Source organism: Parus major, chromosome 12 (assembly GCF_001522545.3).
Source record: "Parus major isolate Abel chromosome 12, Parus_major1.1, whole genome shotgun sequence".
Classification (NCBI taxonomy): Eukaryota; Metazoa; Chordata; class Aves; order Passeriformes; family Paridae; genus Parus; species Parus major.
The window spans coordinates 13,925,118-13,949,185 of record NC_031781.1 but is presented as its reverse complement, the minus strand read 5'-3'; the positions used below and the strand labels follow the sequence as shown (position 1 = coordinate 13,949,185).

General features: G+C 44.0%; 1 protein-coding gene across 5 annotated transcripts in view; it reads left to right on the top strand.

The window, feature by feature from the left end:
- The window catches only part of ADAMTS9 (ADAM metallopeptidase with thrombospondin type 1 motif 9), a 79,141-nt gene that overhangs the window by 47,366 nt on the left and 7,707 nt on the right, over positions 1–24,068 (top strand). For 2 of the 5 annotated variants that reach the window (XM_015640778.3, XM_015640779.3), the window contains exons 29-36: positions 9,755–9,922; positions 13,911–14,084; positions 19,183–19,353; positions 20,850–21,044; positions 22,849–22,981; positions 23,227–23,321; positions 23,474–23,568; positions 23,663–23,796. In XM_015640778.3, the coding sequence (XP_015496264.1) occupies positions 9,755–9,922; positions 13,911–14,084; positions 19,183–19,353; positions 20,850–21,044; positions 22,849–22,981; positions 23,227–23,321; positions 23,474–23,568; positions 23,663–23,796 (1,165 nt within the window). Of the gene's footprint in view, positions 1–9,754; positions 9,923–13,910; positions 14,085–19,182; positions 19,354–20,849; positions 21,045–22,848; positions 22,982–23,226; positions 23,322–23,473; positions 23,569–23,640; positions 23,797–24,068 lie in introns of those variants that run through there. The other 3 variants (XR_001523890.3, XM_015640781.2, XM_015640780.3) reach the window with 3 other exon arrangements.

Genomic DNA, 24,068 nt, shown 5'->3' with positions numbered 1-24,068 from the left:
TTAAAGCAGAGAGAGTCTGAAGCATCCAACCTGCAGTCCTTGGGCAAAATTCCACTGGGATTTTATACAGTAAACAAGTGATCTTTATCTGGCTGGTTAAATCCAGGTTTGGAAGAGATAATTAAATGGATAAACAGATTGTATGTGTAAATGATAATTTTATAACAGGAGACTGGTGAGATGTCTTGTTATTATAATGTATGTTCAAAGAGGACTAAGAGGAGGTGACACTTTTATTCCCTTGCTTATTTAAAAACGTGTATTTACCCATTGCAGAATTGTACACCATGTGATAGACCTGACCTTCTTATTAAAACCATGCTTTGGAAAACGTGCACTGACTGTCACCAGAATACAGAGAGTGTTTTTTCTCCTCTGAATGCTTTATGGTATGAATGCAGATCTCCATACACACTCTCAAATCCCGAGAGGAAATCTTGCCATGTTCTCCAGAATGAGGGAGATGTTCACAATGAGAATTACCCATTGCTTCACTTAAAACCCAAGGTTTGGTTTTAATAAATATACCCATATATATACCACATACATAAAATATATGCATAATCTCCCTTAAAGCACCAGTCTTGGAGCAGATTTGCTCTGTGCAATAATCTCTGATATTTTGAATTTGCCTTAATATCCAACTGTATCCTGATACAATTTATGAATAATACTGAATTAACTTGTTGTGGGCTTCTCATTCTTTCCAAGTTAGGAAATGGTCACAGATAAGGTAAAACAATTATATCTCACAGCATCCTGATTCAGTTGGGTGAGTCATTTGGGCTTCACTGCACAGGGCAGTGATCATTTGACTTTGAACTCTGGAAAATGGGTGGGTGAGGTTTAGATTTATTTGGGGTTTGTTTTTTTCCCAAAAAAGTATTATAATTTTAAAAGTAGTCTGCCTTGTCAAGTACTTATCAGTCTTGGGTATCTGAAGCTTAAGCTTCTGGTGCAGTGGTTCTGTAGCTCTAAGGGCTTCCCAGCTCTCTACCCTGTAGGCAGAGGTGCTGGTATCAGAGTCTTTGAGGGCCTTTTGCTGTAATGAAGAATCAGAAGCTTGCTGTCAAGTAATCAGAGCATTAACCAGCTAAGTTCCAAACTCTGTTACTGTGGATGTGAGTTTGAGTTTGGGCTAGGACAGCATTGGCAGGAAGTTGTTGGCATTGATGGTTTTGCAGGGCTCTTTGGCTGCACACGGAGAGAGCAGCAAAGGGCTCTGAACTGGGTGGGAAGTGGAAGAACTGCCTGGCCAACATCTGTGTCAGGCAGCTGGTGCTCTAGAATTTTAATCTTGAAGTTGGTGTCAGTGGAAACTTTGGGTTATTTGTATTTAATTCTGTCAAAGCCCCAACATGTTGTTTGCAAAATGCTTTCCCCACGCAGCTGGCTGAAAACAGGCTGCTCAACAGCAATATTTTCTGTGTCGTTGTTCTGATAATGTTCATAGCAGGCAGGATGTCAGGTCTTGCTAAGGCAGAAGTGATAACCAGGGGCAGATTTGGTTGCAAGTGTATATAACTCTGCTGTTCCCTTCTTCTCCTCTGCAGAAAATGAATTTGCTGTGACAGCAGCATTGCTGAACTGCTGTTGGGGTTTTGTTTGAAGAGCTTCAGCCTGTTGCTCCTCTGAGGCAGTGGTGATGTATGCTCATGCATCTCTCTCCTCACCTCAGTGCCCACAGCTGGTGGCTCCAAGGCAATCACAGATGGGCAAAGCCAGTGGTACCCAGCTACCCAGTAGAGGAACATCATTTTTTTTCATCTCTTTTTACCCTAAAATCTCCAATTTCCATTTTTATTGTTTGTCTCTTATCACCATCTTTCATTGCTCCTCTGTTTCTACTTAAATAAGGAGAACTGTGTACCTATACTTTTGTTATCAGTTCTCTGTCTCCTCTTTGGTGGTGCTGATGCTCCATCAGCAGGAAAACAGCCATGGAAGCCCATCAGCTACATCCTGCCGGTGAGGGACCACCCTGGGGCACGGGGTGCTTAACACTGAGCCAGCACCTGAGTGATTCCTGGATCAACTCCTCACAGGACTGATTTCCTCCAACTTAAAGCTCAGCTGTTGCAATCCACTCTTCCCCCTTTACAGGTCCCCATTGGTCTTTATACCCCTCATGACCTTTTAGTGTGATGGAGAAGTAAAAGGACTGGTCAGCAATGTCCCTTCTGAACTCCTTAATCCAGTGACTAAATGCAGGGGAATTACCAGGGAAAAGAGCTGCAGAGAATCTCATCTGCTGTCCTTCAACAACCTCTCCTGTTGCCACTTCCAGGACAGTCAGGAGCTGGACCAGTGGTTAGACTCACAAAGGTTATTTTCAGATATCTTGAAAATCTTCTCATTCCTTTGCCACCCAGGCAGTGAATCCTCTGCCTGAGTTCCTCTGTGCACTTCCCCACTCAGAGAGTCTCTTTCCTCCCATAGTGCAGTTTGGCTGTATTTGGCATGCCTCTGTGGTTGCCTTTTTATACCTCCTCTTTTACACATTTTCTCAATGAAACAGTCATTTTCTAGGCCTAAACTCAAACAAGAAGTGGTGAGGCTGCTCTTCAGCAATGCCTGGCTTCAGTCCTTGTGTTATGGGTGGCCCCATCCCTGGCTGCAGATCTCCTGCACATCTGCAAATGCCCACACAGGAGAAATAAAGCAATAAATAAAAGAGCAATTGATGGGAATATTTGTCTCCCAAAGCACTGGCTCTGAGTACAGGAATGCATTAGACTGCAAGGGACCCATTGAAGCACTAGCACACTTTCAGGGATGAGCTGTGAAATGCAGCATCTTCAGGCAGATCCCTGAGCTGGGTTTTGGGAGGTCTGCCTGCAGTTTTGCCCATTTTTCCAGAGTCACACTGTATACCCCACGCTGCAATCATTGCTGTTGCTCAGATCCCAGGGATTCAGAAACAGGGATGTATAGCAATGAGGGACACTAAGCACAAAGAGATTTACTGTGCTTCTAACTTTCCCAGTGACTGATTTGTGCAGTTATTAAGAAAAAAATAGTGTAGTTAGTCCTGTTCCAAAGGCACTTAAAGCTCTATTCATACTTTAATTTTAATAATAACTCACAGGGGAGGTGAGTGAGCCAGCAGCATGGATGAAAATCTGTCTGATGTCCAAGACCATATGCAGGTTGACAATATTTATCCCTAGTGTATTAAACCAAGATTCTTAATAAAATGGGGGAGCAAGTAGCAGCCCAGTGCTCCTACAACCCCCCAGTGTGATGCACACCTGTGAAACAGGGCTGACATTTCTTGGAGAGCTCTTTACTTTGTGTTTTAGTCCATCCAACACAGAGAAATCCTGTTCTGGACCAGAATATCTGAATGTCATTGTAGTACCACTGTTCACTAAAAATATGGAAGTGTCAGTTAGCTGAGGCACCTTGCTGCTTCAATTGGTACTCTCCTAAAAGTGCCACAGCATGGAAAATAGTCTTCATCAGTATCTTCCACATCTCACTGTATTGGTGTCCTTAGGTAGCTCACACATCTCCTAATTGGAGGAAATGCCATCTAATGCCTCCCTCCCTGGAGAGACCTGCAGTGGCTCTATGGGGCTTTTATTTGTTTGTTGTTCAAGGTAAATAGTGTGGAGCAGGGCAGGGACACAACTTTAAGGAGAGCTTTGTGTGCTCACAGTCCTGTTCATTTCTGTGCCTGGTGAAGTCTTTTGTGGTGTAACAACAGGGCAGGGAAAAGAGGGGGAGAAGGTGCTGCTTACTGGGTGGATGCTGCAGAAGAGATGCTTGGCTTCTCCTGCTGCAGTTACCTTTTTCTTCCCACATATCTTGTGAGGTTTCCTAGCTTGGGGAAATTATTGTATTGACTTTGGCACTCAGGCCCTTAAATCTTGCAAGAGTTAAAGAACCCAAGAGCATCCTTTCCTCTGGGCAATTTGTGCTGGAGCAATGGGCTCCAGACACACCAGCTCTTTCTTCCACTGCAGCAACGCATCAAATTGGACCCTTTTCTCAGAGAAATTTTCCTCTTGTTTTTAATGTGTTATAAGACATCATCTGAGGCCACTCACCAGTCCCTGCAGCTGAGTTTGGTGGTGGGAAGGTGAAGATTTAGTGGATTGTTCCATTTCTCCCTTTTGTAATAATGACTTGGGAAGCTCTGTGCCTCTGCTCCAGGCAAAGACCCAAGCCTCTGGAGGATGGAGACCCTGTGGGCACTGCAGAGACAGGGCAGGCCAGCATGGAAGTTCCCTCTTGCCCGTGCCTGGGGCAATGAGGGCTCCTTGGGAATACTGGGGCAAAGCCTGCTGTTGTTCAGACTCCTCCAGCTCTAAGAGGGCTCCTCAGAACACTTCCACAAGGGCTCTGGACAATGCTCACAAGCACATTCAGACTATACATTCCAAAATCCCTAATGTTCATGCCTCTTTTTTATTCCATCATCCCCTTTCTCTGAGGAGTCAGTTTGGATTAAACATTTCTAAAGCCTTTCAAAACCGCAGTGCAGTGTTTTGGTGTGTTTTGTTCAGGTCTCTGGTCCATTTACCCTCCCTTGAATGTAGAGACCCCTCTTCCCTTTTATGAGAATCACATGTGTTTTCTGGCCATGCACCAGCTAAAATCACCATGACCATACACACTCAGCACCCATGTGCCTAAAGTCCTGTCTCCTTAGTTTGTCAGGAAAGGAAGGCCAAGCTGGGCAACTCCTGCCCTGCATGTATCTCCACCCAATTTTATGGATTCCTCACCATGCTAATGCATGGTGATGGCACAAGACTGTGCTAAAACACGTAGGTGGGAGAAACAGGGCTCCTTGCTTCATTGCTTCAGAGCAGCAAGAAATATTTCCTCAACATCTCTTCAAGTGCTGCCAAGGGGATTACCTGCTGAAATACCTTGCTGTTGTGAAGCTACTTTGGTTTGGATGCCACAGAGTCCCTGTTGCTGGACAGCACACAAAGATTCCAGCATTTTAAGATTCCTGGTAAAGGTTCAGGTGGTGAGGAAGGATCCAGGGTTTCCTTGGTGATGTGTCTGTTGATGTCCTTTGTGGTCAAGAGACTTCAGAGGTACAGAAGTCACCGGGATGTGGTTTCACTGTCTGAGAGCAGCAGTGGCAGTAAAAGGTGATGCAGACTAATGGGCTGCTGAAAGGTAGCTATGGGTACATTGTTGGGTTTGCTTGTAGGTGGAGAAGTTTTCTGGCATCCAGGAACACATCCCTCTTGGAAAAGGGGTGTAAAGCATTGGAGAGCTCTTGCTTTTCTGCTTTATTTCATCCAACACATTTTGTCTCAGATTGTTGGAAAGGATGAACCAGGGCTTACTTACAGCTGCTGACTTTCCATAAAATCCTTAATGTGGGGAAGTCTAAATCTGCAAGGATTGATTTTAATTTCCTCCAAAAGTTGCTCCTGGCAGAATCTGATAAAGCCATTTTTAGTCTAATCCTTCACAGCCCTGCCCTTGCTGAGCTATCAGAGCATACCTATCTTTGGGAATGCATTTGGTGATCACCACAGCTTGCATTCATTGTCTCAAATACCTCCCAGATCGTCGGGTGCACAGTGGGTCTGAAAAGTGGTCTGACAGCATTTTCTGCAGCTTTTCAGTGCTGGGGAAGTGTTCCCAGGTTCTTGCTTGGGATGTGCCCTTCTGCCCTTTGTGGAACTGCCCCTTCAATGCACAAAGTTTACAAGGAGCACTCATCCCATTTCTTCTGGACTGCTCTGTGGTGCCTTTTTCTTCTTGCCGAGATTTGTTCATTTGTGCCCAGGGCTCTTGGGTCCTCCTGGTGCTGGAATGACACCAATCCCAGAAAATCACCAGAAATTTAAATTTTTAAGAGATTTTGAACATAATCTGTTGGTTTTTTTTTTTTTCTTCCTGCTTCCAGCCCTGTGCATCAAGTAGCAGCCTCTCTATTTTAGGGAGGTTTTAATGGACAAGATGTACCCTCATCATCCAAATGATCAGATCAGGATATGCAATAAAGGGTTATTTTAGAGCAATTTGCACACACTTGGTAAAACAGAATGATCATCTCCTAAACTCTGAAACAGAAAACAAAGTTTTTGTGGAAACCAAAACAAAAAGCAGAGCACAGCAAGGCATTGCAGGAGATGTTTAGCATCATGTTCTGACCTTTATGGAAACAGTTGATATGGAAATATTTCTGCTGTATTTATTTAAACTTTTTTCCTTGCATTTATTTAAACTAGGCAGTATATTTATTTGAAAATATCAGCAGCATGCCAATCTCCAGGTGTTGGCATGTTAACAACACTAATCATGCAATAAACATAAAGGCCTTAAATCTGTGCTAAGTGCTTTGATCCTGCTGCTCTTAGGAAAGTCCTTTTGTTTTTGTTCCCGATGTAAAGTGCCAGGTGTGACTGTGGTGGGTTTAGGAGATAATAAAGATGGTAATAAGGGGAAGGTTTGCTAGAGTTTGAAAGTGATGCCTATAGCAAATTTTTCAAAATATTGTTTATCTATTATTTTATATGCTGCAAAATTTTGGTGGTTTTTTTTTACAGAAACATCACAATTGATTGTTTTCACACCCTCATCCATGCCTGGCTGTCCTCCCAGGTTCAGCCAGGGGTGCTGTTTGCTGTTGTGCCTCAATCACAGGCTGTAAACAGCCTTTCAGAGCAAGGTTTTCCCACACTGAAGTGGAGGCAGGGGCAAGCTGACTACAGGTGTGCCCAAGTGCATGTGATCCTTGACTCTGGGCAGCTGGTTAGTGAAAAAATTCTATACAATACCTGGCTGCACCTTCAGAGCTGGCTTAGAGGTGCTTAAAACCAGTAGAGGTTTCTCTGTTGACTCAGAGAACCTTGGATAAGGTGATACTCTTATTCCAGAGAGCCACCATCTCCCCCCAGTACTTGGAAGCATTTTCTATGGCAGGTGTGGGGAAGAAGTCAAGAAAAAGAGGAATGTGAAGACAGTGGTTTTGCCAGATGTTTTAAGGAAGGCAAGGTCAAAGCTTACCTCGTTGTGGTACTGTTATTGGTAGGTACCATAAGCAGGCAGCATTTGCAGCCACGAAGAATCCTGTTAATGAAATGCAAAGTTTCTCCAGGGTCCAAAATAAATGATGAGGCTGGTGGTGGTAGTTGGGTGTAGCACTTCCTGAACTCACATGGTGTTGAGATGCAGCCCACTATTATATTATGCTTTGCATGTGGCTCACATATGCTTAAAATCAATGTGCCAGATAAAAGTTGAATACCTGAGATGAATTAGATGGCAGTTATTAAGCAGACTCTTTGCAAAGGAATTTTCAGTCTCTGATACTTGGTTAAATTAGATTATTCAACCTTTCTTTTCTGTCAGTGCAAATGAGATCATAACTCAAACGTGCATGAAAGCAAACGGGTGGTTTAGATCTGAAAGTGCACAGCTGCCTAAATTTGATTTATATTAAAGGCAGACATAGAAATGATTAATTCCAGCATCTTGGGAATTACATTTAAGTATTAACAAAATTAAGCAAATTATGCCTCAACCTCTGAGTGCACCGAGGTTTGCACGCAGACTTGTTTGATCATGGGATCACGAGATAAATGTCAGAATCAGGCTCCACGCCAAAGTTACGCATTTTGTAGAAGGAAAGTAATCATTTTGGAAATAACTAGTACCAAATTGCTTGTGAGATCAAGAATTTATCAACCAGCTTCAGGTCCCCAGAAAGGTGCTTGCATTGTTGCACAGTGTGGTTGGCCTTACTTAAGGAGAAGTAGTGGGATCCCATGTGTTTTTTAAATTAAGGATGCTCTGTGCTATACCAGCTCAGGATGTGGGATATGAGAGAGTCTTGATCAATGCTGTAAATTTACTCTTTAACTTTGGCTGTCACAGTAAAGTGGCATAACCTGCATGAAGACTGTTTACCAAGGAGCCCTTGAATTTTTGTTTAAGCATCAGTGTTGGTGGTTAGTCCAAAGATAGTAAATGGGTGAAAATATTAGAAGTTTAGAACTGGGTTCTGTAAGATGTGACATTTCTGTCTTGCTGCTGACTTTTGTTGCCTGGGGAAAGAAGTAGAGAGAATGAAAAAATTAACTTCTGATGAACATTGAAGGCTTATAAAGATAAGGTAACATTAGCTTGATCTTTCTTCTGTTGATACTAAAGAAAATAAGTGAAGTTAATGGATCTGGGTAATTTGTGGAAGTTTTATTTTAGACAGCATTTCTTCTGTTTTCCAGTGCAAGGTTGGATGTTGCTTGTTGGGTTTTTAGGCCTATCTCTGAATTGGATTTGTGCTCAAAGAAAAGAAAACTCAGAGGCAGCTATCCCTGCTAGGCCTCTTTAGCATCATTAATGCCTCTTAAACCTGTTGATCAACAGGACCTCAGTGATCTTTTGTCAATCCCTAACATTCTTGCAGCAGGAAAACAACCTTTTTCAGGGCATCATTTGTACAAGCCTTTAAGCATCAGTGTCTGGTTTTAGGAGCTAGATCCATTTCTCTCCACATTGGTCAGAACTTTTCCATTTAGAAACTGCTCTCTTGCTGGTTCTTTGTGGGCTGAACCAACTGTAAGTAGGGCTGTAATATAAAATATTCACAGGTGTCAATGTTTATGCCAATTCCTATTCTAGTGGATCTTCCAGAGCTGCTATATATATATATAAAATTTTTAGGTTTCAAATGTATTTATAGGCTGGGAAGAGGTTGAGCTTTACTATATTTATTGGGAAATATACTGATGGAGTGACTCCAAAATGAAGGGCGAAGCCTCATTTCTGCATGTTTTCCCCATTCTGAAAAGAAAGCAGAACATTTTATATAGAGAGATGGTTAAAACAGTGTGTTTGCCCTCAAGGATTAAACCAGTGTGCTTATGACGTAGCATGTAATGAAGAAATGGAAGCTGAGTCTCTGGGTGCATCATGCTGAGTAAGAGGCTTGTTCTACATGAAACTGTCATATTAAATTCGTGTCGTGATTCCAGACCCCTTTGATTCCTAAATCTTTGGAGGAGACTAATCTGAAATCAAAGTGAAGTTGCTTGGGGTTTGCATGCCAGAAGTGGTCACATTTGAAAAAGTTCAGTGAACCTGCAGAGGGAGGTTGAAATTATTTGCTTCACTACAAAGCTTGCAGCTAACATACCTGCTGGTTTGCTTTTTGCTTTGAATTCTCCAGGCTCTGCCTTCTTGCCACCTTCTGAGTTGTTTTCAAAATGCATAAATCTTAAGGATGAACATGTCCTGGTTTCAGTCTGTTAAGTGAAGAAAAAAAGAAAAGTCAAACTACACTGATAAAACAAACACAAGCCTTTGTATCAAGGACAAGGCAATGCTGCGCTTTCCTGCCTTGTCCTTTTGCAGTTATTTCCCTCTGTGAAGGTGCAGAGCACACTTTACCCTCCTGATTTACCAATATTTGACATCCCTTTGTACAAAGGTAAATGGAAATGGTTCCTTTCAAGTTCCAAGTAGATACTGAGGGCTCCTGCCTTGATCCCTCTAAGATGACTCTGCTCCTTTGAAAGGAGTGGAGCAATGCCAGGAATCCAGCCTGTTATCCCTGCTGAATGTCAGCTGTTTTCTCTGGTTTGATACTGGCATTTTTGGGGCTTTGACCAAGAATATCACACGATATGAAATGTCTGTACTCGCCTCAAACTTTTTCTGTAGCCTGCCAGGGACCTGGGAGGTGCTTTTTGGTCCAGCTAAAAGAAAATGCCCTGGGAAGCCATGGCCCCTGTATGAGTGTGAAAGCTGATCTGTTGTTGCTTTGTATTTACAGTGTTCTGTCTCCTGTGGAAGGGGCCAAAAGCACCGCAGTGTGTACTGTTTGTCAAAGGAAGGGAGGCATGTAGAAGAAGAGAATTGTAAACACCTTGCTAAGCCCAACGTGCAAAAGAAATGCAGAGGGGGCAGATGTCCGAAGTGGAAAGCAGGAGATTGGGGCCAGGTGAGACATGTTGTGTACCCCTTTGCACCTTTTGGTATTCTTCCTCCATCAAATTGGTTAGAGCCTGGTTTTCCAATCATTTCTGTCCTCATGAATTATTCAGGGATAAAGGTTTTGGGGCAGATCCTGGTGTAGAACACGGTAGCTTTATGGACAGCAGTGGAGCAGCACAGATTTTTACTAGCTGGAAACTAGGCAGCTTGCTTTTAGTGTCTATCTGAAAGCAAATTCCATGTTGTTTATTTTAAGTTTTTGCTGGAAACGTCATTAGTATATAATATTGAAGAGATTTTATTATTTACTCATGTTTTTAATGTCACTTAAATATCATACCTCAAGTAAAATCTTCCTTAGTTTTGAGAAACAAACTCATTACTTGATTTTCCCACTTTAAAAAGTCGAACAGTGATGCATAGAGCAGAGGCTGCTGGAAATTAAAAAGTATTTTGAGTTATTAAATATCTTGCTTGCTGAAAGCATACCTTGATTCCTTGTTCTCCTGAAAATAATGTCTTTGTCATCACCTTGAATCTGCTGCATCACATTTTTCACTCTGAACCTTGCTTTTCCCTCTACCTCATTAGCGTGCTAATCAGAGGAATTATTAAAAATCCCAGACTAAATGAACTGTTAACTTGTAAAACATCATGTTCCCTTGCATTCTGTCTTCCAAATTTAGGTACAAAACACACATTCTTGCTGTATTCAAGTTCCCTGAAAGACAAACTATTAACATTGCTATAGGCACACATGCAGATGTTAGGACAGCATGCTGTTGATTAATGTCCACTAATAAAAAGGACAATAAACCCATTAATGATCTATGAATATTTTCAGATTTGTATTAGTTCTTTTTAATCCTTACCTTTGGATTCACAGGATAGGAGTATTTGCCATTATGTGGGTAAAAGAGTAAGTGCTCATTCACCATGGAGGTTTAGTTACCAAGGTCTGAGTTCTTTACCTGAGGATAGGAGCATCCAGCCTGTGAAATCCACAGCACTGCTCCCATATTGGAAATTAAGTCAATATTATTACCTTTATTACCTTCAGGACTGAAACCTCAATTTTATACATGAGCCAGACTGAAATGAAATGAGAAACCATTAGAAAGTCTTGTGGTATCCAATTTGCACCTTATTTAAAGTGACTGCTCCTGAAAGCAGTTTTTTTACAGCTAATAATTGTAAACATAATAATGTAATGGTCTGTCAATTGCATTGAAATACACTGATACTAATTGATAAAAGTAAGTGGTTTAAGATTCTCAGCTTTCCACTGCATCATGGATATTAATTTTATGCAGCTAGAGAAAGGAACCCAATAGGGGGATGAGGTGATTTATGGTCTGAGGTAATCTCTTATGACCAGCCAATTAAAGAATATTTGTATGCTAATAAGGCTAAGAACAGGCTTTTCTTGGAGTAGCTCCTCAGTCCAGGTTCCTGATGCAGGATGTGCTCAGCCAGCCAGCACCTTGCTTAGGGAAAAAGTAAAGGGGTAGAAACACTGAGGCTACAATGTCAAACTGGGCTTTTTAAAGCCCTGTGAAATGCTGTGACATTGATCTCTGAGCCTCACTGGTGTTGGCAGCATCTTTTTTGCCTGTGACAGATGAAGAGTTGGGGATGTCACAGGATGGGAGTGCTGGCCCTGGGTCCCTTGTAAGAGGTGTTCAAGGCTTTGCCAGAGATTTAATGCCTTGGAGCCAAGCTGGATTTAGGTGCTGAACTTCTCATTAAGAGCATGAAACAGACACAAGTTTGGTGCTCTGAATATACAGTAGATCAGGGTATAAATTGGGTGTGGAAACTCCATGTGACTTTCCCTATCACCAGTGCCACTGTTGCAAATAGAAACCACGATCAGTTTCCACTTAGATATTATCCAAAAAAACCTTAACTTTCTGAAGGACTAATTGTCTCAGAAAATTAATCCCAAAGCTGAGCTGCTGTGCTTTTTCTCCTGAATAAACCAGCAAAAGTCTGCATGAGAAATAAGACAAGGTTTTCCCATAAAAGTGCATCCTTGTGTCACTATATATGCACAGAACCCATTGCATATATCTTTAGGTGTCGGGGGATTTTGCCTCCTGGAAAAGGAATTACTGAGAAAATGAAGATCAAGAAATACAGGACTGGTTAAAAATCAGTTTCAGTTGGACACTGGCTGTGCTGGTGCTCCAATCCTAAATTTTTTTCTCTTTGGATGTTTTGTATTCAGAGGGTGGTTAGTTCTTTTCTAGATTGTTAGGAACCCACTTCCCTGGAGCAAAGACATATCTCTAAAAAGGCTTTTTCTCCAAGTTTTAAATGTGTTTATGTCTGCACTGAAATGCCAGATTTAATGTGTTTGTTTCTCCAAAGTGGTGTCAATTATGGCCATTTACCTTTCATTTAACAAAAATACCAATATTTATTCTGCTGTCTAGTATTTGCATACTTCAGCTACAGGCTGAAATCCAGCCCTATCTAAAAACACAGGCAGAGCATCAGGGAGAGCTTCTGGCACAGCCCAGGGACCATCCTGTCCCCAAACCCAGGTGTCACACACAGTGCAGACCACCATGAAAAAGCCACAGTTGTCACTTGTGCTCTTTTATCCATACCTGGGCTTTTTATGTTGGTGATAAATGCAACTCAAAAGATATCTTAGAGCATGGCAGGCATCCTGGTGTATATGTTTCTCTAACTTTGTGGCTTTATTCAGTTTAAGAGTCCCCTAAGGAATGTGTAGGACAAAGAGCACTGCTAATCCCAGGGAAGCAGCAGCATATGGGAAGAATTTGCATCACTACTGACTGAAATCTCACTGCTGCTTTCAAAAGCTACACAAAAATACTCCCACCTCTTATGAATATCTGAAGCCAGACAAATAGTCACAGTCAGCTTTTCTCTGGTTCTTTTGGCTTTATGGGGCATTTGGACAGTAAAGCAAAGAGCATTATGGAGGAATACAGAAGAGGGAATTGCTTCGCCATTAGGCACCACTTAATTCCCTGCCTTAAGAAGGCTCATTTTAGTGGGCATTGCAATAACAGGCTGTGAACTTATTTTCTTAGTTCCTGATGTATTAGTAAGTAATATTAGTTGTTATAAATAACTAATATTAGTTGTTAATTCAGCTGTGTTTTTAATGCATACCTTTAATTTATATGCACTTTCTTCTGTAAATGCAAATTCTCTTTACTCCAAATCTGTATAGTATACTTTAAGGTCTAGCCAGGAGGAATCTGTTCCAGAGGAATACTAAGTACTGCTAAACATATTAGTGTGCAGTCACAACACTAAGAAATGTTGCGTGAAAGAAAAATAAGCTGTTAATAGTATTGCAGTATAGATAATAATTTAAAGATGTCTGAGAAACAGAAAAATTCAGGCATTTGTTGCTGTGCCTTGAAGCTGGGAGAAATGTGCCCACAGTGTAATGAAGGAAATGTGAAATGCAGTTAATTTCAAAAAGACATTTGTTTTCAAAAACTAACTGTATTCCCTGCCTTGGTGCATGTGCATGTTTAGATGCATGCTGAAAGAAATCCCAGCTGTATCACACCTTTCCCTCTCTACAGCTACACACTATACAATCCAAGTTTACTTTTCATTAAAGCCCACTCTGTTCATAGCATTTGATGTATTTTGAACTATTACTTTTTTGAAGCAGTGCCTGAGAAGCAATGCTCAGAGCAATACTCAGAGCCTGGCCGCCTCTGGCATGTCAGGGTGGTTTAGCAGTGTCGCTATTTTGCAATAAAAACAGATTTTTCAATAAAAATCCTGTCCAGGAAGTCCTAACCCCACCGAAACCAACGGCAAATATTCCCACCGGCTTCAGGTTCCCATTTTTCCCTTCGCTCAATGAAAAGCCTCACTTGGAAGCTTGCTAGAGCATCGCTAGGGATGCGGTGGAGCGCAGAGCAGAGGCTGATCCCCCTGAGCGTACCACGGTGGGTGTGATGGGGAGCTCCACTCACCTTCTGTCCCTTCCTCAGTGCTCCGTGTCCTGCGGCCGGGGCGTCCAGCGCCGCTCCGTGCAGTGCCACAGCGGCACCCCGAAGGCAGCCGAGGAGGCCGAGTGTGACCCGGCCAGCCGGCCACCTCCGGAGCGGGACTGTCACCTCCCCGAGTGCCCCACGCAGCGCTGGGCAGCCGGAGAATGGCAGCCGGTAAGCGGGGACCCCCCTTCACCCGCCCGGGGTCACGGCTCCTGTGCTCTCAGGCGTGGCATGATGCTGGATGCCGAGCTGGGGAGCGCTGCAGGCGGGTCGGGCTGTTTGGGTTGTAACCTGGGGTTGCCAAAAAAACAAAACGAAGCAAAACTAAACCCCAAAAAAATAGGCAGAGGGAAGGCTCATGCATGCTGGCTGAAAGGGGGAGCGGAGAAATGCCTCTGTAGGGTTAATTTATTGCTTCGTGCTGCCCTGTGTTTGGCTGGGACCTATGCAAATACTGAGCAGGTTTTGGGTAGGGCGGATTTGGGTCTCTTCCAGGAGACAGAGCCCTGCCGTGCTGCTCCAGCCTGAGCTCTGTGCCAGGAGGAATTAGGGAGCAGTGGTAATTCCCTCTTTCCTGCCCCATTACCCCAGCTCCATCTGACATCCCTGTCCTTTCGCTGAGCTCCCGGTCTTTGCTCTTTTATCAAGCCATGAGCAGTGCTGAGATCAAGTCTTCTGTGGGAGATGATGCTTTTCTGTGTGACCAAGATCAGTTCCCATCAAAAACAGCTCCTGAGACTGGAACTGGGGATAAAGCTGCTGCTCCAGTGGCTTAGGGAGTGACTCCAACTCTCCTGCAGCATGGGCAATGAGTGGTCTCAAGGCTGGTGGGTGGTAGGAGGACGAGGGGATTCTGAGCAGGAGGAGCCCTCCCATGCACTGCCAAGAGGGTGCTGTGTCAGCCTTCAAATGCACAGTGGGTTTTGGCAGAGCCAGTTCAGACCAGACACCAAAATTATTCTTTTCATTCTGTTTTTTCTTTCCCCTGTTTTTAGCCCCTTCATGTGGTACCTCAGCCCGACAGGAACAGGACACACGAGTTTAGCTTCATTTCCCCAATCTCAGCAGTGCTGGGAAATGGGTTTGTGATCCTGTGTAACCCGGCCATGAGTGCAGGAGGCCAGAGGGGGCTGTGCCCCTTCCCAGCTGCTTCCCAGAACACAGGGAAGTGTGATGGGAAGCAGCAGGAGGCAAAGCCAGGCTGGTCACACAGTGCTACCCAATGGAAACATCCCAGCCAGAAAAGGAAATGTAGGAACAGCTGAGGGGGCTCCAGCAGCTTCCTTGCAACAAACTTTTAGTTTTACAGAGCCCATTAATTTCTTCAGCTGATACATTTAAAGGCGACAAAGAGGTCACCAAACAGCATGTAGTGCCTCTCCTTACCTAGTGGTGTAACCAGCCCTGAAAAGAAACAACTCCTGCCCCATCCTTTCATAGAATCCTCATAGAAATTAAGTTGGAAAAGACCTCCAAAATCAAGTCCAAATTTCAAACAAATTTTTCCCTCTCTCCCTTATTTTTGCAACTTCTCAAAACTGTTTGGAGAGGTGACTGCCTCCACCCTTCCAAGCCCTTGATGGGATACAAATACTGATGTTTTCTGAAGCTTTCCAGGACTCCCCATTGCACTGGGGAAATTTTGAACATATTATGGAGACATTTTTTTTTCCCCCTAAGGGATCTTTACTAGGAGGATGGACTGGAGGTTTCTTCACCCTCATAAGTACTCATAAGTAACCATGAACAGGAAAATGCAGGAGCTGCCCAATGTGAGCTTGCCCCTTTGGATGATTCCAAGCATTTCTTCCAAGCACTTCTTATTTTGTTCTGGTGTACACAGTGAAAAAAAGGAGTAGCACCTCCTCCCCAGCCATAGGCACTGTCCATGAGGAGGCACAGATTGCATTGGTATTCTCTGAGCAGGGAGCAGCAGTGAACCCTAATTGACATGGAAGGCAGGATATAAATAACATCTCAGTGCTGTCTTGTTCTTGATTTCTTATCTTTAAAGGGAATCTGTCAAGAGGGTTTGGGGTTTTTTTTTATTGTTCCTTTTTGTTGTTGTTGTTGTTATTTAGAAAAAAGTGTCGGTCTTGACAATGAGAAGGAATATGAAACTTACTGGAAACCATTTACTGCTCTGTTGGTGTATCACCATTAATCACCTGTTCTCAGTGCCCTCACTGGGGGGGAAAAAGTCAATAGAAAGAGCCTTGCTAATGTCAAAATAAAACTCGGACTGGAGTCACAAAAAAAAAGGGAAAAATTGGGAGAAAGAAGGGATTTTTCCTCTAATATGAGCCTCTGTGGAAGGACAGTGCACAGCTCTGGAAGCTACCATGCAACTCCTGAATCTTTGACATTTGCTTTTTGGGGGGAAATTGTGCCATCCTTGCCTAATTTGAATTGCAGAGTTACCCAAGGCATGTTTCAAGCATTCATGGCATGGGGGGTACATTTTATCCCTGTGTCAGATGGTTATTTAAAAAAAAGAAGAAAACAATCAATGCTTTCGCAAAGCAGTGCCTTTGGGGTTATTTTAATTATTGTTATTGCTCTTCTAAAACAGTTTCAGAAGTGCTTGAAATGATCTTTAATTTGAACTGCCAGGAAAATAGTTCAGAATTTGGGAAATGAGGCAAAAGAGACAAATATTGTCAAATGCCTGACCTGTTTTTGAGATTTTGCTATCAATAGCTGTTACAGCCTGGCCCCACTGTTTTGTGTGAGATTTAAATCAGTCTTGAACATGAGATTTCATGCAAAATCTGACACTGCATTAAGAGGAAAAATAGCCTTTCCATGCTGGCTGAACTGTCTGCTTTCTATATGAATAATGTTTTATAACTTCAGGGTGGCTGATTGGAACCTCTGCAGTGTTTCTCATTGACTTAGTTTATGAGTCTCACTGCCTTTGAGCCTCATTTGATATTTCAGTGGGATTATTTTAATTGCCAGTTACCCTTAAAAATACAAATAACCAAACCTTCAATTTCTGATGATGACTAAATGCACAGAGCTGGCTCAGGTTTATTTGGCCACACAACTGTTATTTGCAGACAAACCCAAATCAGACTGGCCTGTGCTTGGGAGTGTCAGTCTCTCATCAGCAAGTAATGATTTTAAACAAGGATGGGCTTTTGATGTGATAGCTCTTCACTGCCAGTGTGAGAAGATGCCTTGATGGCCTAGAGATGGTTCAGCCTCCTTAAGTGAAGCATGAGTCAATGTGCTTTGCAAATTTAGTCTGCAAATACATTAAGGGGATGAGACAAAATCAGGCTTAGTTCTCCCACTCCTTTCAAGGTGCCTCCTTTGGCTGTGAGGGACCGTGGAACAGACCCTGTATTGCTGACCCCTTGCTGGGCTAGAAAATGCCAAACCAGAGAGGAGGGAGGCTTTGAGCATCCTGTGACCCCGCTCCCATCGTGCTGGAGAGTCCCTCCTTAGGGAGGAGCAGGCAGGTTGGGGTTCAGGCTGCCCCAAAAGCTGCCTGGAGAGCTGCCAGGGAAGCTCCCTGATGATGGAGCTGTAGTGGTGCCATATTCACACACAATGACCCCCTTTCAGCTTTTACTTATGTAATAGGGAGATAATCAAAGACAGGCAAATACAGCTCACTTGGTTTGCTCTCTGGGGAAATCACACTCCAGCAGGTTCCTCCAGCCCCTGTAGGATTGCCATATTTCAGCACAGACCTAGAAGGAGCTTCCTCTCCAAGGACTCAAAGCAAAAAAGTAAATAAGGTTGAAAGCACACAAAGCCCTTGGGGTCTTCTGGCAGACTGCAGATTTTGCAATGTTGACTGTTGCCTAAGAGCTCCTAAGTTATTCCTTTGGAATAAATGCTGCTTTGTGGAGATGTCTCTCCTTCCCCATCCCTTTCCACTTTGCCCCAGTTTTAAATATTTACACCCAACATGATGTTGTGCTCACTGCTGCTCTCCTGGTTTGCTGCTGCTGACACAGACTAGATTTTTCAGGATTCTCAAAAAATTTACAATCCTGGTTCTGACAGCTAATTACAGAAACAGGGCCATGACAGTGCCTGCATTTTGCAATCAGCTGAACCCACTAAGATCTTCCTAATTGCTGGCCAGCCAGGAGAGCAGGAGCTGCTTCAGGGAGGTTGGAAATGATGTTTGGAGGGTAAGACTCTAACTAGATTAAACTGGCACAGTGTTCCAAACCTAGGTGACTTCAAATGGTGTTTCTGTACAGATAGGGATGGTCTGATTGGATGTTTTATCCTTTTCCTTAAGGGGAAGACATTTCCTACATGTTCTATAAAATGATTATTTTCATGCATTTTTCTCCTTGTTAATCCAGTTAGTTGAAAGTGTTAGAAGTCCATTACAGGCAATAACTAAAAGAAAATAGGGTTTTATCTAGACAGCTGCTCTTACACTGATTTATTTTGTTTTATGTGTTTTTCTAAGATGCTCTCCAAGGACAGCCTCACTCCCAGGAACACAGCCTCACAGTCAGGCTCGTTTTTCCAAGACAAGCAGAGAAAGAACTGAGTCCTTGAAGTTTCCAGAAGGCCCTGGGGAGCAGTTGTACTTGGCTGGCATGGGTTGCTCTTAATATCAGGCAGGGCAGTGTTTAAAAGAGAATAAACCTGCAGGGCTGCCTCCACTGCAGTGGTTGCAGAGTTGTGTTCAAGGCCAGGCTGGGTGAAGCTCTGAGCAACCTGCTCTAGTGGAAGATGTCCCTGTCCATGGCTGTGGGTTGGAATGAGTTGGTCTCTAAGGTCTTTTTCACCCAACCTATTCTATGATGATTCTGTGTTTCTATGTGCCCCCATGCCAAGGCAGAGAGTTGGGGAAGGGGCTCCCCCCAGCCAAATGTGCAGCAGTGTGATTTTTGCAAGGGGGATAGTTGAGTTGTCATTCCCCAAACAGCTGTATTTACTAGAGGCTGAAATAATGGGGGTTTCTTCTCCCCTTGCCCTATCTCCTGGCCCAGCTTGCCCAATCCTGCATCTTTTGATTCTATCACAGCTGGACCCCACATCTGCCCCATCCCAATACCTGCTACCTTGCTTTCTCCTCTCTCCTGTGGCTTTGGGTTGGTACCTCCCGAGGACAGGAGCGGTTTGGCACAGGCAGCAGCACGTGGCACAGCAGGATCCTGGCTGGAAATTTTCCCCCAGGTGACACCAGTGACAGCTTAGAGGGGCTGCTGGGAGGAGGGCTCGCTCTGGATGTGGATCCATTCTCTGGAGTCCCTCAGGGGTTGCATGAGCTGCTGTTTCTTGCACACAGTGCACGAAGACGTGCGGGGAGGCGTCCCGGTTCCGCAAGGTGTTGTGTGTGGATGAGAACAAGCAGCTGCAGAGCAGCAGCTACTGCGACCCCAGCAAACGCCCCGCCGAGATGGAGAGCTGCGGGCTGCCCCCCTGCGAGTACATCTGGATCACGGGAGAGTGGTCAGAGGTGAGTCCCCACCCTGGCCCTGCACCAGGCCATGCTCTCCTCCTCTCAGCACTGCCCTTGCTGAGGTATTGCAACTCAGATCAACGGTGGCAAGGCAGAGCTGTGGGTTTTAATTATTATTTTTTGGTTTATTTCGGTGTGCAGTCTCTCTGTTGGATAGAAAGGAGCAGTGCTGTGGGACACAACCAGGATATTAAAGACTAAAAGCAGTGTGATCAGGGTCCTAGCTAATACTATCTGGAGGTAATTTTCTTCCAAAGCACAGTGCATTCAGCAGGCACCCTCTTTGATTTTCTGCTGGTCTATTTCATTTATTTAATTAATTGGTTTTATTCCCATTCACTTCTTGGGGACTCTGGGGCCCTGTAAGTTGTGTAAGGGTCCGGTGTGCATCATGGGGCAGAGGCAAGCCTGGGGGTGACCATGGAGGCACATCCTTCCTCAGTGCTGTCTTTTCAGGGGCAAGGACCCAGAGTGAGGGAAGGCAGGACATTCACTCTCACAGCTGGGAGGAAAGGAAAATAGATGAGTTTTCCTTGCAGCGGGCGCCGCATGCAGGAGGACCCAGGCTAATCTCAGCTTGTTTCCTTCTGCTGCCAGTGAAGGATTACTTTCCAGTTGGAGAAACAGCAGAGGGAAATGACAAGGCAGCTGCTGACACAGCACTGATTAAAAAGAAAGAACAAGAGAGGGGAAAAAAGAAAACATGCCAGGACTGAGGGGGAGGAGAGAAAAGCCACCTGAATTAGTGCAAGGAGGGAGAAATGCAGAGACATGAGAGTATCTCAGAGCAGCCTGGTCTCCTTGAGAAACCTCTTGAGTGGTTTCTCAAGAGAAATACTGAGGTGCCTGTCAGGCTGGAGCTCTGGCTGCTCTTTGCCCAGGCACCCTCTACCCACTCCCAATGCCAGGGAGAGCACCTGGGAGCACTCATGCACATAAAGACAGAGAGGTGAAGAGGGCTTACAGAGACAGAGTTTGGCTCTCTCCAGGTCCCACTCAGCCCTTTGATGAGGAGGGCAGAAGTGCTGTTTATCCTCTAATTACAATGAAAAATTTCTCATTCTTCTAGATGCTGCCAAGTACCTGCAATCCTGGGTCAAGCTTGACCATTTTCTATCTCTGTGTCTCCCATGCAAAAAAACACCACCAAACCAAAACAAGTAATAGAGGCATTTCCAAATTCCCAAGGATCTTATGCTCCTTTCTTTGTGCTTGGGAAGAAATAACACATGCCCAGGGGCCAGCCTAGAGCAGAGAGTCCTGGAGCAGCTGTAGATCCAGCCCAGAGAGGAACTGGGTGCTGAAAAATAGTGTCAGGCACCAGCCCACTTGTAGTAGCCACTTAAAATATTCGTGACTGGCTTAAATAGACACCAGTGATCCCTTGAAGCAGTTTCCTGTGTTAAAAGCTGACAAGCCTGGTTTCCTCCCCTCACATTTTGGGCAGCCTTCCCGAAGCATGTGGTGCTCACAGGTATTTCCTCTGCCCGCAGTGTTCCGTCACCTGTGGGAAGGGATACAGGCAGCGCCTGGTGTCCTGCAGTGAGATTTACACCGGGAAGGACCACTACGAGTACGGGTACCAGAACATGGTCAACTGTCCTGGCACACAGCCCCCCAACATCCAGCCCTGCTACCTCGGGGAGTGCCCCATCTCGGCCTCCTGGCGCGTCGGCAACTGGGGAAGCGTAAGTCGGGAAAAATTCTATTTTTTGTCCAAAAAGACTGGAGCAACCTGGGGTTTTTTAAACACAGACCAAAAGTTTGGCAGGGGAATGTTTTAGAGCTGCTTAAATTAATGCACTGAATAGTCTGGTGCAGTGGTAGCCCTGGTGTGTGTAAGGCTTCATACTTCAGACTGAACCCCTTCTATGGGGGAGTCCCAACAGCTACAAGTAGAGTCATTGATGGAAATTGGGATGTAGCCAACATTTGTGGCCGTACTGAATGCTTAGTCAGAGAGTGGGGTCATTGCGAAGAACAAGAGTTTGAAAGCCTTATGCTAGAAGGATTTGTGGGTCAATGGCAACTGCAGTTGATCCCACTTGGCCATGTGTATGAGAAAGACTTGGGAGCCAGAATTAGGCTGAAACACTGGTCATTTGAGCCTTGTCTTCTTTTTTCCTCCCCCTCCTTCTCACAAATGATGGGACAGGTCAGGGGAAAGAACTTGGCCTTTCTGCTAAAGTTATTTGTGTTGAGCCTCTTCTGGGACCTGAACTACAAGATCAAATTTTAGTAAAGGTGATAACATTTCACTTCTTAGGGCTTCTGACATTCTTTGAAATGTGATGTTTCTCCCATAAACTTGATTTATTAACCCAGCTCAGGCATTTGTAGGAATTTGTCAAACCTTTACAAGGCAATGAGTGCCAAGCCAAGTAAAACGTAGTAGGAGTTGTCACGGTAACTGGCAAAGCCATTTGAAACCTATGTTCCTCCTGCCCCATAGGAAGCTTCAGATCCTCCCTGTGACTCAGCACAGAGGAGTTACAGCAAAGAGTTCAGCCCAAATTAATTGGTATTTTCCCCTCAGAATTTAAGTGCAAAATACCCAACTCATTAATCCAGCTTCACTGCAAAGAGCATTCATTTCAGAGAGCAAGACCTTTCTCCTCGTTTTGGGCTGCTGAATGTCCCAGTGACCACCAAGTGCCATGACCCTTGTCAGCTGTGATTTTGAAAGTGATTTAATGTAAAATGCCATCACCTTTGATGGACAGAGTCCTACTTAGTGCTTTAGCTAAGTTTTATGGAACTGGACTTGATAAAGAGTAAATGCCCAAGCTGTGAATACCATGAGCTATTATTGAAGACCATCTTCTTCATGGTGTATTCCTTTAGAATAATCATTTCTAAATGGGTGAGCAACTTCATTTGCTTTATAGCCTAACCTGGTAGCTGTAGAAAGAGCTGATTTTCATCTTTCAAGTACTTCAAAGAACAAGTTGTAGATGGGGAGCGAGATGCTTCCACCTCCCATAGCCCATTCTCGGTAGCTGGATGCTCTGCTGCTTGGTAGCTCCAGTAACTTGTGCAATTTCAGACATAGGATTGCTCTTGATCTGGGTGGTTTGAGGGTGACCCAGTGTTTGCACAGATGTAGCCATTTTCCCAGCAGGTGAGGGGAGAGAAGATTTCAAGTCTCTTTTTTTGGGTGCAATTGGCATAGAAAACAACAATCTCCCTAATGTGAAAAATAAGCAATTCCACTTGAGCACATGGTTCACTTTAACCAACTGCCTCATCCAGCAAAGTGTGCAAACACTGAGCAAAGTATGTAGTCTTGAAGTAATCAATGATAATAAGGAAGGGATTAATTACCAAAGGGACTACTCATTTGATTAAAATTAAGCCTGTGCTTGAACACTTCACAGGATTGGAGTTTTGCTGCTGTCTCTTGGTACAAGGGAAACCATCTGTCTCTGTTCTTTCTTCTGGAGCCCATAAACCCTTGAGATAAACCAGGAATCTCTGTCTTGTGTCCTGCAGTGCTCTGTCACCTGTGGAGTTGGGGTCATGCACCGCTCAGTGCAGTGTTTGACCAACGACGACCAGGTCAGCAACTTGTGCCATGTGGACCTGAAACCTGAAGAGAGGAGGACATGCCACAATGTCCATGACTGTAAGTCTGCAGATGTACACCTTCTTTTGACTTTCTCGTGGCTTCAGCATCTTTTCCTACCAAAATCCTAGAGATCTGCAGTATTTCCAGAGATTGGGAGCCATCCAAGTAAGCACTAAGTCACTTCAGGGAAACCTGGTAAAAATAAAAAAGATGTTTTGATGCTTTGGAAGCCTCAGAGTGTTCCAAAAGAAATTCTGATGTATAGTTGTTCAGTGACTACAAGTATTTCTGTTTTGTTTCAGGTGACTTACCAAGGAGTTGCAAAGATGTTAAACATCTCAAAGGTGTCACTGAAGATGGTGAATATTTTCTGCAAGTCAAAGGAAAGACATTAAAGGTGCATTTCAGCAACAGAATGATAGTTAATGGGTTTTCTAAAGGTTCAAGAGGACTCTGCTTGTGGTCTTCACTTCCACTCTTGGATTTTCTGCCTTTGGTTGTCTCAGTGATGCCTTTGCACATGACACAATTGTGGCTTCTCTCTCTCAGGTGTATTGCTCTGGGATGCAGACTGACAGCCCAAAGGAGTATGTGACCCTTGTAAACGGGGATGCAGAGAACTTTTCAGAGGTGTATGGATACAGGTAAGAAATCCTGTAATCATGAACCTCACAGTGTTTTTGTTTTCCATGGCAATATTTCCTGGTCATGAGTAGAAGGGGTTTTCTTTTGATTTAGATTGCATAACCCGACCGAGTGTCCATATAACGGGAGCAGACGAGAAGACTGCCAGTGTAGGAAAGATTACACAGCAGCTGGGTTTTCCACCTTCAGCAAAGTAAGGCTGGACCTGAACACTATGCAAATAATAAGTGAGTAAAAACAGGGCCTTGCCATTAAAAAAAAAATGTTTATTTTACACAAATATAGCTGTAACTACAAGCAAGCAGTAGTACTCTAGTGAGCAATATTCTTGAGAATTTTGGTTAAAAGCTGCTTTTAGACTTGGTCAGCTCTTTGCTGCTTTACACTTGGAGACTGCAACTTGAGTACATCAGAGATGCTCATGTTATTTCTCTGTAAAACAGGAAAATACAAAGGCAATTGCTGGTGTATCTGCCCTGCAGAATGAGTATCTCCATGC